Raw genomic sequence first — 14,055 nt, forward strand, 5'->3', positions numbered from 1 at the left:
AGGAGGAGAGAAGCCATTGACCTTTGTGTCCTTCATATTTGCCTAGCTTCCCCTCCACCCCAATCTTAAGAGTGAAATCATCTGATCCCAAACTAACTGTCAACTGGCTTGTGATGGTGGCAAAGCCAGCAGACATCAATCAATCAGATTTTCTCCTCGTCTATCAGAGGAGGCTTTTTTTTTCCTGTTTTGCCCGGGCTTATCATCTGACCCAGTTGTTATCCTGTTTCTGAAGCTTAAAAAACTTGATTATGGTCAAATGTATGTGTCTGAGATTCACAGGCACATCCTGGACTGTATCAGAAGGAGGAAAAGAAAACACATTATCAGTATTTCGCCACAGAAATGAATGCAGGATGTAATGATTGTAGTTTTTTTTTTTTTTTTTCCTCAAAATGAGGCTCTTAATTCAGCGCTCGTGCTGGAAATAAGGAGTTTGAGCCAGTTATCTTCGGTTTTCAGGAATGCGTGATTGCGTGAACCTAAGATAAAAATCCAATCTGATATCATAAGACAAAAAGGCATTTTAGTTGGCTACAGCACTTGCTCAATGTCAACAGTTTTTAGTAATTACTAGATAAGCATTCTCTGAAATACACAGAGAAAGAAAATTGGCTGAGTCTGAAATAATAGCGGCTGCATCTCTCTCTGGATGTTTACTCTGTCACTTCACAAAGCCCGCTTTGAAATAATAAGAAGCAGGAGGAGACGTGTACTTTGCGACGCGTCACTCCTTTCGTCACCAGGCCAATATCGCACGCGCTCCGTCTGATCTGATTTGCATAATTTACTGTAAATACAATCGATCATCGTCAAGCGCTCCAGAGTACGGCTCCATTATGGCTATTTCTGTAGCAGTGCTCCCTGCTAATCATACGCAGGCAGATATGGCCACTGATCACATGATGTGTAAGCTGTGCTGTCAACAGCTTTACCAGCTTTGCAGTGGTGCAAATCAAAACACAGCCTCTTTAAAGTATTAACATGTTTTGAAGTTTGTTTTATATTTTCAGCATATTTGACATAAATTGTTTATCTGTTTACAAAGCTTTGTCATTAGTGATTTTCCACCGCAGCCTTAAGATGCTATGTGTTTTGTGGCGTTCGTCTGGCGGAAAATGCTGATGTACAAATTGAACTGAAAAGCTTGTTACTTAATCCTCTGTTGCCACCTATCCCTTAACCATAGAGCCCGCCGCAGTTCATTCCAATGCAAAGTTGTGCATCGCCGCTGCCCCCCCACAAATACATCCTCAGTAATTCCTGCCAAGCCAGAGATTTACACTGAACATCTATTAGGTCGTCACTTTCTGGTGTGCCAGCTACTATCCTCCCCTGGAAACGGCTGCTCACCGAATTATCCCATTTCATTAGCATCTCAAATACTATTTACCATATATTTTTTAATTACTGAAACAATTTATGTGGTTCAAGTCTAACTCAATGCTCGGCCAATTATTTTTTTTTTTACTGTAAATTGCTGACAACATGTTGTGACAATGCCGGCTGCAAAACGTGAGTCATATTTCCAAGGAGTCCCTTTCCTTTCTCTCATCCAAGATTCAGTCAAAACCCTGATATTTATTCTGACATATTCCATGAAAATGTTTTGATCAACTGTAGCTAATTAAATTGGAATAAACAAAAAGAATCTTAATACAGACATAAAAGTTATTTACATCCCTGCGTTGGAAGACTGACAGACTTTATTTCTTGAATATGGCAGAGGCGAGTTCCTGTTGCAGGCGCAGAGCTGTTTCTCTTCTGGGCTATGGAGGTGTCAAAGCATCACACAAATGTGATGAACCCAATATCCATATCCATGATACATCAAAACCTCGCCGTGGCACAAAAATAACCGCAATACCTCAGGAGCAACCTCAGAAATCCCCTTAATTGAGCAATATCTTCATTCCTGATCCATGTGCATCACCAAGGTGAAAAGGGACTGTGCAAGTTAAATGAAAGAAGAATTCATGATGTGTGTCGGCCTCTCTTACTCACCCTGGCTATTTCCCCTCTTGGCAGGGGCCAAATAGAGAATGTTAAATGAGGCAATTGTGTCCCGGAGGCAAAAAGAGGAAGAAAAAAAAAAAAGCAGGCAGTGCCCCAGCTCTCTGCTCCAACCCTGAGGAGCATTCTGCAGCATGATGAGGTACATCCAAGCATCCAGCCCTGCCACCACCCAAATAACTCCGACCAGACTCAACTTCCCATGAGAACAGGCTACTCCATTCTCATACACATAGAAACGGACTCATTAGTCAAATTCTTAATCAGGGTGCTGTTACATTGTACAATGTGCAAAAACGGGCTAATTAAAAAATGATAATTTACTGACTTTTAATAAATAGCACAACTATGATTCATTTTCTTTTGGGCAGTTGAGGAATGTGACGTTTAAAGCATGTTTACTTAGGTACAAGTACTGCTTTCACAATTATATAGATGTAATGCTAATTTGTACCATATTTTCTAAGCTATGAGTCATTTATCAGACTAGGATTTTAGACACAAAATGTGTCACAACCCTACAAATATTTGTAGGGTGAAATTTTAGTGAAAGTGAAATTTAGCCCCACTTTAACCAGCTACAGCAGTAAAATGCTACTTACAGATAGTTGCATCAGTAAAAATCTAATGGGCAATAATAAATCATCCATGTGTGCACAGTGAGTACTTCTACTTCTGATTATTACTGTGAGTAGATGTTTTATATTCTCCATGAATACTTGATTGCATGGCTTTTATTTGTAATGGAATATTTTTTACAGTGTGGTATTGGGTAAGGATGGACAAAAGGATATGAACACTTCTCCCACCTCTGGTTATATTAAAGGACTAATCTACCTAATCAGTAGATCGCCATTAATCTTTTGTTCCATGAAATGTCTGCGAAAAGTGAAAAGAGCCAAGTGTAAGTTCCCAAAGTCCAAGAACAATAAAGATTCTGTCCACTCTGACTGATGACAAAGAAAACCAGAAAAAAAAAAAAAAATCCTCTTTGAGCAGGTGAAACAAGTTCATTTTTTAGTAATTAAAAAACAAAAACATCTTAAAAATAAATTCATTATCAAATCTTTCTGGTGATCGACTTATCATTTCCGCTTAACTCAACCTTGCCTAATCACAACAATGTATGGAGGCCTACACAGAAACACCAGGATGTAGATCTGTTAACATTCTGTGTCGGTGGCTGCAGGAAACTGATCTCCCCTGCAGTCTCACACTGTCAGCTATACAGACATACTCCACGGTGACACCTCTGATAATCAAAGCTTTGTCTGGGTCTTAAAAGGACGTACTTGAACAACAGCGAGACCAGAGGCCTTCTTTGCTGTAATGGCCTTTGGACATCAATATTTAAATCTTACATCTCTGTTGTGATTAGAATGCTGCCTTTCTCTGTTGTTTCTTTCTTTTTTTTCCACCCCTCTCTCTCCTGAAACAACAAGCTGGGGGTGAGAAAAGGCTTAAATCAATGATCTTTGAGTCTAAACTAGATTCCTAAGCAGTTTGCCACTCTCAGCAGCAAGATAAGATAAACTCTCTTTGACCTAAGAGATGAAGTTGCCATGACGATCAGGGAGTCCACTTTCTCTATTGATATTTTGCTGATGTAACAACAAATGGAACTAGATCCTGCTCTTGATAATGGTGATTAATTAATACCAATATTGATCCCTACAAGCAAGAGACAAGGCTATTAACTTAAAGCAGGCTGAAAGTCAATTGTTACCTGGGGGCTCAATGGGCATCATTGATATAAAATCTAAATAAACAGAGAGGAATACGGCTGGAGACTGAAATGTACAGCTAGAAAGACAACACGCCACCAGCAACAGTAGAAGCGTGAACAGATTTCTGCTTTTGATTGGCTCGCGTTTCTAAAATTAACATTTTGCTCACATTGGGGACGGTTACAGTGCCTGAAAGAAAGCACAATGGTGACAGCTTGGAACAGCGGTTATTGGAATAATAGCAGTGGAATTCAGGAAAGAGGAAGATAAAGAGGAAACCGCGTGAGGAAGTGACCTCCACCTTTGCAGCAACCCTGCCCACATTTCACACCGCTGTCCAGGCACTGCAGGCTACAGCGACAGACAGGGCAGGATTAGGCACCGTCAGTCCATCGGCTGCCAGCCCCAGCCCGTCCAGCACATCACACAGCACTGTTGTCAACAAAGGAAACGGCAGCTGCTATGCATTCCTCTCCCTTATAGCTGAACAGCCTGTGACATAAGCAGTACTAGCAGCGCTGTAAATACTTTCTCCATACACGACACATTATACTTTAGACACAATAGAAAAAACATTACAAGACGATGACATTCATCTGCATTGTTGTTTTGTGTCAAAAGTGAGGAGGCAATTGGGGATCCTTCAGCTAAGACGAGGCAACGGCACAAGCTGTTATTGGCAGGGAACAGATGTTTGAGGGAAAGTTGGCATTCAACAACCATTCTTCTTCTGACAGAAATCAACAAGAGAAACACAAGAGACACGGCGTGATTGTCACCCAATGAAAGAGAAACCCTTAAATATACAGGGAGGCTGGCATGCAAACATTTTTTGATTTTACACCCCCAAAACATCTGACTGCTGGAGTTGCCAGCGCTCGTGGGCCAAGGGTGAATCGCAGCGTATACGACTTCCACAGCACGGCGTCTCCTTATACGAGAAAGCAAAGCTGAGCCGAGTTGTAGGAAATATGGACGAGGAGTCTGTTCCCCGAGAGAGAGAGAGAGAAAAAAAAGAAAAAAAATACATCAAGCTAACAGCTCCGATCCTTCTGCTAAAAGCCACATGCTCCTCACACATACTGTACATGCACCAATGTATACACAAGCAAACATACACACGCACACACACACACGAATTCAGATACAGGATGTTGGCAGTCAATTCAGTAAACACTCCCCTTATCCCTTACTACTGTAATCTGCCTCTGATAAATGCCCCTCAAAGATAGAAATGTCACCTGATATGATAAACAGTATGCTAACGTTACATAAAGTGGCCTTATGCTAAGGAGTTGGAGAGATTAACTGTAGAGCGGAGATGGAAAAAAATGGTCGCTACGATAAAAAAAAACACAGACTTTCAGCTCGAGCAGAGCTGTAGTTCAGTTTCAAAATGACTAGCAGAGAAAAGCAGGAACCTTATTATAGTGATCCAAGGAAGTACGAGCATTATTCTGGATTTAAGCTTACTTCATGGTCAGCACAGGGATGTTCAGATACCACGACATTTTTGACCAAACACCCCGATTTCGATATCGCGACAATATTGTATAAGATCGAGCAGAACTAACTGTCACTTTACTGTAATGCAGCCTCGAAAAACCACAGAAAAGACAACACTCGTGCCATTTCACGACGGAACAATACCCAAAAATCTAGGAGACGACACATTCACAGCAGCAGCAAACAGCTATAAATAAATGACCCGAAAACAACTGGGATCATACTCCTCAAAGGCCTCCATATGAAATATATAAGTCAAATGGGATGATAAAATCATATTTATCAAAGCATCACTAGTTCCTGTTTCAACTCTACACAATGCATTATGGGTAAAAAAAAAAAAAAAAAAAGAGAAAGAGAAAGAGAAATAAAAAAAAAAAAAAAAGCATGTCTGTAGACTGCAGTGGACCAGCTCTACAGATGTAACATCACATGAGCAGATGAGGCATTTTGACTGCATGACACAGTAATAAGCTCTAGGGACTTGTGCACTTGCCGCTCGGGCGCTATACAAACGTACAGTAAAAGAGCATTATAATCACTACAGTACGCTGCTGGATTCTGGTTGGACAATGTGGACTAAAAGATCCAGAGGCAGCAACATGAATTCTCAGACGGTCCATATGAAGACAACAGTAAAGGGGAGAACACTAAGTCAGTTTAATAAGCACATTTGACATTAGATGTCCGCCCATGGCCTCAGAGGGCTGCTTCAATATGTTCCCATAAACAGTGGCGGAGGCACGCTCCCTACATCATCCAGATTCCCCTTTACGCCGCGAAACTTTGGGGGGCAATTTTACAGAAAAATTACTCCGAGGGGCCTGGTTTCAATTCAGCCTGTTCATATCTTTCCTTCCTATTAAGCATCAAAATGTTCTCCTCTCAGTACGAATAGAGGTATGGACACCACCAGCAGCCGGGGAAGAGAGGCGACGGGGGAGGGAAGGGGGGGATGAGGAGAGCAGAGGAGGACAGGGGGGGAGGGAGAGGAGAGGATAGAGGGAGCTTGGTGGAATTCACACATCATATTACAGCAGCTAATCGCAATCCGCAGAGCATCAGCGATATTTTCATCATTCCTGTCAAATTCTCCTGACCCGCCTTGGAACAGCTAACAATCTGGGCAATTTATTGGCATATTGGCACGGGGTGATAAGGCTAAAAACAACAGCAGCTAGCAGCTGGCCCTGGGAGATGAGCTGATAACATTGATATGTGCTCCCACACAAAACACCTCCACCACTATCTCCTCTTTCTATCAAACTCTTATTACAATAAAAGTGTATGGGGGGTTTTCGTTTTCTTGGAAAAGCAACAAGGGGAGGGGGATACAGAAAGGGGGGCAGGAATATATATTTATATATAAATATATAAAAAAATCAGATGTAACGTTTCAGAGAAAAAAACAAGGGGGGAAAATACATAATTTATCACTGTATTATCGGGATATCCAGGCAGCCTAATCAAGGAGCACTGAGTGACTATTTTTTGCCTTATCATCCAAAGTGGTGGAAACGGAGAAGGAATTATCAGCCAGCTGCAGATTGCTGGGCTGGAATTTTAATGGTAATAATCGGGTTTCTGATGGTATATCTTCCCTGCTTATCTTTCCCATTATCTGGCCTTATCTCCCCAGTCATCGGAGCAAATTAATGGTGCTCTTTCAGCATCGCCTTTTTATCACCGCTCAGAGAGCACCCAAGGGGAAAGAATAAGCAAAATATTAAAATACTGCATAAATCACAATTTTAGATAACGGTCCAATGTATGCAGGAGAGGGTGGAGAGGGTGGGGGAACTGCGCCCAACAACCTTTTTGTCCTTTAGAATGACTGTCTGTGCTGACTTTCTGTGCAGTGCCTCCTCGGCCTTTTTCCCAGAGTTCCCGGGCTAGGAGAGAGGATCTAGGCTCCTCGTGACCTTTCTGTTTCTAACTAGAGCTTGATTATACGGCTGCACACCGGCTCCCCTATTAACAAGATCTTACACATGACATACTAATTCACACAAGGCCGGGTCACAATGACGAAAGCGTGACAAAAAATACATTAGAGTTGCTTTGCTCGACAACAAAATTCGGATGCGACGATGGGATTGGTCCAAAGATGAGTGGGCCTATCACGTCACACGTTGCCGAGCCTCTTTGTTGATTGGGAATGGTTGCGGGTTTTGTGTCGGATGCCAGCAAACGCACGAATATGAACCTCAAACAAAAGCGTGTTTCTGCAAATGAATTATTTTTCATCAGGATCACGGCACACACACTGTACCAAACTATCCCAAACTGTATGACGAATAAGTGAGTCTTTTCACACGAGGATTTTAAATAAAAACCATTCTCACCATCAAATCAATCTTTTTCTTTTTAAAAATTCATAGATGGATTTTAAAAAATTGATACAACTGCTGTTTTTCAACTTCTTTTCATGTATGAATGAATCCCAATTTTCCTTCACTACGGAATCATGAAAGAAAGCAAAATTCCAAACGACATTGCTTTTAAAAACTTTTCTTTAAAAACGCATGATCCATAAATACAGAAGAGGTGAAACGATCATTTCTATGCGTAAAATAAAACAAGACGACACAAATCTCTGTTGTCGCAGAATCTGTCACACACAAATGTAATAATAATTTAAAAAAAGCTCTTGTATACCAACAAGCCCTCATGAATTCATGCATGGGAGCTGACACACACATGCAAACACACACACCCACACATGGAGACACACACACACACACACGCACACCCACACACGCGCACACAAATGTTGCCTTCTCCACAACATCTTGCAGCACAGATCAACAGAATCTTAAATACAAGGCAAATGACTGCCACTGGTTTGATATTTGATATTTTGATCCCAAAGTAACCACAGTCTGCTTTTAGCCTCTGACATCAGCAGCGTACAGTGGACGACACACACTCTGGACACACACTCAGATGTCAGCTGTATTTGAGATGTGAACGTGTGTATGTGTGTGTGTGTGTGTGTGTGTGTGTTTATGTGTGTGTGTGTGTGTGTGTGTGTGTACAGATCCCCACACGTTTATGGACGATCTGCGGGCTGTTCAAAATCGTTAAAATTATGAAAAGTTGTTAAAAGCGTTTCATTATAAATATCTATCATGGGTAAAATTAGATCGTGTGAATATGACACACTTCTGAATTAATGTAGACCACGAGGCTCTACTTTAGTAATATGTTTGAGGAAAAAAAAACAACAACAACAACAACAACAACAAAGACAAAAATAATGTTCCAGTAAATTTCGGTTTAAATTTTCATCTAAATTTGGAAAAGCAAATATGTGTAAACTGCGCTGCTGGGAGTGAGGGTCAACACTCTCTCCAGAGGAATGAGACAGCTCTGTCAAATTCAAATTTAAGACTCGCCACACGTGTGCTCTTTAGCTGCAATAACAGGAGTTACTGCCACACACACACACACACACACACTGAGAATCAATATTTACTCTCCATGTGGGGGCTCTAAGTGAAGTTTAGAACAAGTGTGTGTGCACGTATTTATTCACACACACCTGCAAGTGAGTGAGTGTGTCTGTGTGGAAGCAAAGAAGAAGAAAAAAAATGAAGTGTGTGTGAGAGAGAGTTGGAGTGTGTGTGAGTGAGTGTGTGAGGCACGTGTGTGTCTATGTGTTACAAATAAAAACATTTTAACAGCAGAGCGATTCAAAACCAGACCGCCTTCTTAAACCTGTCTCGTTACACGGGCTGAGTATGGATTATTGGCCTTACATGTGGAATTATTGATGATTTAATTGGCATGAAGAGGTTTGGTCTGCACGCCCGAGCCAAAGTGATGCGCTGCCTGACGCACAATTGGGGATGTAAACTCGGATAGAGTCAAACAAACAAGAAAATAACTTCATTTTCTCGCCGCAACTTGGCAGCAGCCGGGGAAACTTTCGCGCCGGCAGCACCGTGGGATTTGGATCGGAAAACCCAGAAATAATAAGAAGAAAAAAACGTGAATAAGAAAAACACAAAATATGCGCGGAGGGAGAGCGGAGCGTGTGGACCGTGACAGGCAACACATGAGTGGCGATAGTTAGAGCGCTGCTGAATCAGCTTCACTGTGGTCACTATCATTACAATATTCCCGCAAACTCTAATAAGCCTGGTGTAGCGGCGAGACAACATTACACACACACACACACACAAACAGACACACACACACACACACACATCACCACCACCACCACCACCAACAACAAAAAAAAAACCAACTTACGTTTGATCTGCCTGGGGTTGCTCTGCTTCCTTCGGGACATGCCTGCTGTGCGGCTGGTCAGTGAATCCAGGTGTAGTACTGACAGATCGATAGGTTCTGGTTCATCCAAGCAGCCGGTTTGGGTTTTTGTCTGATGGAAATTGAGAAAGAAAAAGAAGAAGGGGGGCACCAGTACTTTTTACGCACAAGTCTATCGTTTCCGTCTGTCTTTCCTTTATCTTTCTCGTCTCTCTGGCTCTGGCTTTGGCTTTCTCTCTCTCTCTCTCTCTCTCTCTCTCTCTCTCTCTCTATCGCGCGCACACACACACGCTCCCTCCCTCTCTCTCTCTCTCTCTCTCCCCCTCTCTCTTTCTCAGCACCGCTCTCCGTGATGAGGCTGCGCTTCGCCGCGATCCGCACGGACTGACTGGGGAGGTGAAAGCGTTTCGCGCTTTTGTTTGAAGATAAGGTTTGTTCCTCCCCGGGTACCGTAGCCGCCGCTTCGTGAACTTCACTTGATCCAACAATTACTTGAACTTCCACTTATTAATTAGCGTCGCCCTGATTTCGGCTCCCGTGTTGTTGTTTTTTCTTTTTCTTATTTTTTTTTTTTTTTTTTTTGGAGGGGGTGTAAATAATAAACAGGAGATGGAGACAAACTGAGAGCCTCAACAATCACCACATAAACAAAAAAATCTTTTGCCTCGCCTGTATTTCAGGTAAACATTTTTTTTTTCCACACCGTTTTTTTTGTTTTTTTTGTCTTTTCTTAAAGGACCCTTGAGCCGTCAGTTTGGCGCCACTTTTTTTTTCTAAGATTAATTTAGCTGTTACATTTTTCATGTCATCCATTACAGGGAAAGAGAGAGGGTTACATGGGAGAGCCCTTCACCGGTTCACCACAGTCATTTAATACAGCATGTGGTCCCGCTCATATCACCAGCTCATCTCAGCCTGTATTGGTTAAACACACCAGGATTAGCTGCAGTGGCAGTTTGGCCACTCGTTCCCCCATAATGCACCGCTGAGAGGTGATGTGGGATTGAGATGTCATGACCTTAAATGACCCCCAAAAAAAACCAAAACAAAAAAAAAAACCTGAAACCTAAAGTCTAGATTTATTTTTCATTTTTAAGCACACACAAAATGAACTATTTGAAATTATACCGCGTATAAAAGCGCGCTGTAAATTCTTTGCATTTGAGCCTTAAAGCGTGTCCAAGCTTTTACTGTAAAATGTATTTAGATTGGCACGCAGTCAATTTCCAGTGAGAGACAGTATACTGGCCTTTTCCTGCTTTGTTTATTTACCACTTTAATAAACTGTCAATCAGAATTCGAGCCCTTTTTCCTGCCTACAATTAGACTGACTTACAGTGGAGAAAAATATTCTGAATATTTAAAGAGGGAGAGAGGGAGAGAGAGAGAGAGAGGGAGAGAGAGAGAGAGAGGGAGAGAGGAAAGAGAGCCCTCAAATCATTCAGATTTTGACTGCCATGTTCTGAATAGTTGCCCAAACTGGAAATCACTCTCTTCAATTAGCCAGTTGGACTGCCAAGGAAGACAAGCAAGTGGCCTGTGAAATTATCTTGTAACCCAATTCCACAACTTTGGAATGGAGTCTGAAACTACAGAATAATTTATGTGGCAGACGGGTCAGCAGTGGTTCACCTTGAGGGGAGCATCTGTCTTGCGAGCCTCCTTGGTTTGTCTCTTCCTGCGTTTCCCTCCCCGTCCTCTGGTGGCTAAAGTTTTTTTGTTTTCCTTCCTTTTTTTTTCTTTCTCTTTCTTCTTCACACACAGCTTTGGTCATGATCCAAACGCAGTGATGTCATGGGACAGTGGTAGTCATACGCAGTGAATCATTTCGGTATCTCGGCCCTGTCGCTCTGAGCAAACTCAGAGGGAAAAAAAATGGGAGAATTATGATCCATTTTAAACAAAGAATAAAAAGGTAACAAATGAAATGACAAACACAGGGGAATTTAAAGAAAGGAGATATAAGAATTTTTTTTTTTCCCTTATATGTGCGCTACAATGTTTAACACACACAATAAGCCCTACGAAAGCAATCAAGTGAAAATGACATTGAACCCTTCGAAAGCAGTCCGGCACACTGTCTAAAATTACCAAGCTAAACATCCATAAAGAGCGTTTACTGGCCATATTAGGAACCCAGCACCAAAATCAATAATGATTTGTGGTGAGAGCAACAACACAGCGAGAGAGGAGAGTCAAATTGCCAGCTGAAGATTAATTTAACGCCACTCCTAAATCCTCTGAGACTGGTGCGTGGTTCTTCTCTGCTGTTCCTGAGCCCCAGTGGCTTGTTTGAAGCCGCCTTTGATTGACAGGTACAAATCTGCGAGAGGAAGAGAAAGCTTTTTTTTCACCGCTCGGACCAGATGGTTGCGATAATTAACATGATACTGTTTCCATCGCAGGGGAAATCACTGACACAAGGTTGGTCATATTAATAGGTTAAGGTATACTGTATGCTGTGGAGATGCGGCGCAGTGCACTCACATAATCTGATTACAGGGGGAAAGGTTGATTTAATGTGCTAAATCATTTGATTAGAACTGCCAAGTCACATTTGGGGAGTGCCATTCAGCGCCGGGGCAGCGGAGGTGGGCTGTCTGGTGGCTTCATCATGTTCGGTCTTAAAGCAAATACGTTTCCGAACAAATGCTGTTTGTATGGCTCATTGGTATGCCCCGTGGTCTTCTGACTGGAGACACACGAGCACGTCTCATTCAAGAGGCTGAAACTATTTTGTGATAGCGACATGTTGGTATTAAATAATAGATAAACTTTTGTCTGCTGATGTGATTATTTATTGACAGCTCTGTCACAAGCGATGGCTGATTTGTTCATGCTGAAAGAGGAGGGTGGCGTGGATGTGAAGCGCTCTTTCTCTTCGGTTTCCCCTCATTTTACAGTTAATTTGAAAAAGGGGAATTTCATGATTTCTGTTAAAAAAGAATAACATTTTGCTGTAGCCTGATCATAGTGGTGTGGCGCCATCCTCGCGCAAACTCATAATTCATACCCTTGTTGTAAAATTATAAAGTAGTAAGGGACTGCAGAAAAATATATATATATATATATTTGTGTGTGGAGAAGGCAGCTGTTATCATTATTTGCTTTGGAGCCTCCTCTTGACTTGGAGGAAAAAAGCAACACCTTCCCTCCAATATCTCAAAATATGGCACTGTTGAATTGCTACACTTTGACTTTAATAACTGCACTGAGTGTTTGAGATGTTTTGCTCAAAGTCAAACTGTGATAGAATAATCATTTTTACAAAACCGTCAATTCACACAACAGAAGTGGAATTAGCAATTACCAAAATTATGAAAAACGTAACAAAATGAGGTGTTCTTTTCGTTGCATATTCCAGCCACGCTGTAAAGAGGAGCTGTCGCTATCGCTTCTAATGAAAAATGTAACATTTGTGTAATTCATAGCATTGTTATAACGTTGTATAGTCGTAAGGGAGAGTGCAGAAGTTATTGGCATGAGGTGAAGAGAGCTGAACTTACCTTGCGCCTTACTTTTTCAAGACCCTCTGCAGCATTATTACTATTTTCTTTTGTTACAACACACTTGGCCTTGAATAATCTAAAAGGTTCTTTTTCATCTTTTTCTTCTTCTTCCTTTGCTTCTTCTTCTTCTTCGTCTTTGTCTTCTTGTATTTGAGATGTTTTGCTCAAATTTAAACAGAAACAGAATACTGATTTTTCACCAAACCACCAAATCACACAACAGAAGCGGAATTAGCAATTACCAAAATTATGAAAAACGTAACAAAATGAGGTGTTCTTTTAGTTGCATATTCCAGCCACGCTGTAAAGAGGAGCTGTCGCTATCGCTTCTTATGAAAAATGTAACATTTGTGTAGTTCATAGCATTGTTATAACGTTGTATAGTCGTAAAGTGGGAGTGCAGAAGTTATTGGCATGAGGTGAAGAGAGCTGAACTTAGCTTGCGCCTTACTTTTTCAAGACCCTCTGCAGCATTATTACTATTTTCTTTTGTTACAACACACTTGGCCTTGAATAATCTAAAAGGTTCTTTTTCATCTTCTTCTTCTTCTTCCTTTTCTTCTTCTTCTTCTTCATCTTCGTCTTCGTCTTCTTGTATTTGAGATGTTTTGCTCAAATTTAAACAGAAAACAGAATACTGATTTTTCACCAAACCACCAAATCACACAACAGAAGCGGAATTAGCAATTACCAGAATCACGAAAAATGTAACAAGATGAGGTGTTTTCTTTTTATTGAACATTCCAGCCATCCTTTGTTCTGTAAAGAGTGAGTTGTCACTGTCACTTTTTATGATCCATTTAAAAAATCGATTTACCTTACACCCTTCCTGTAACATTATATAGTTTTAAGGGAATGTACGGAGATATTTGGGAGGGGGAAAGGAAGCTGAACTATGGATCACTTTTTCAAGACCATCTGCAGCATTACTAGTATTTTCTTTGGTTACAACTCACTTTGCCTTCAATAATTTCAAAGATTCTTCACCTTCTCCTGACTAAAAGCGCACAAATGACTTGAGATGT

General features: G+C 41.3%; 1 protein-coding gene across 2 annotated transcripts in view; it reads right to left on the reverse strand.

The window, feature by feature from the left end:
• The window catches only part of zfpm2a (zinc finger protein, FOG family member 2a), a 121,620-nt gene extending 111,699 nt beyond the window's left edge, over window positions 1-9,921 (reverse strand). Inside the window, exon 1 of one of the 2 annotated variants that reach the window (XM_030393497.1) lies at window positions 9,504-9,921. In XM_030393497.1, coding sequence (XP_030249357.1) covers window positions 9,504-9,543 — 40 coding nt within the window. In that variant the 5' untranslated portion in view covers window positions 9,544-9,921. The remainder of the gene's footprint in view (window positions 1-9,503) is intronic. The other variant, XM_030393496.1, reaches the window with a different exon arrangement.
• Window positions 9,922-14,055: the final 4,134 nt, after the last annotated feature.

Source organism: Sparus aurata, chromosome 17 (assembly GCF_900880675.1).
Source record: "Sparus aurata chromosome 17, fSpaAur1.1, whole genome shotgun sequence".
NCBI classification, from domain to species: Eukaryota; Metazoa; Chordata; class Actinopteri; order Spariformes; family Sparidae; genus Sparus; species Sparus aurata.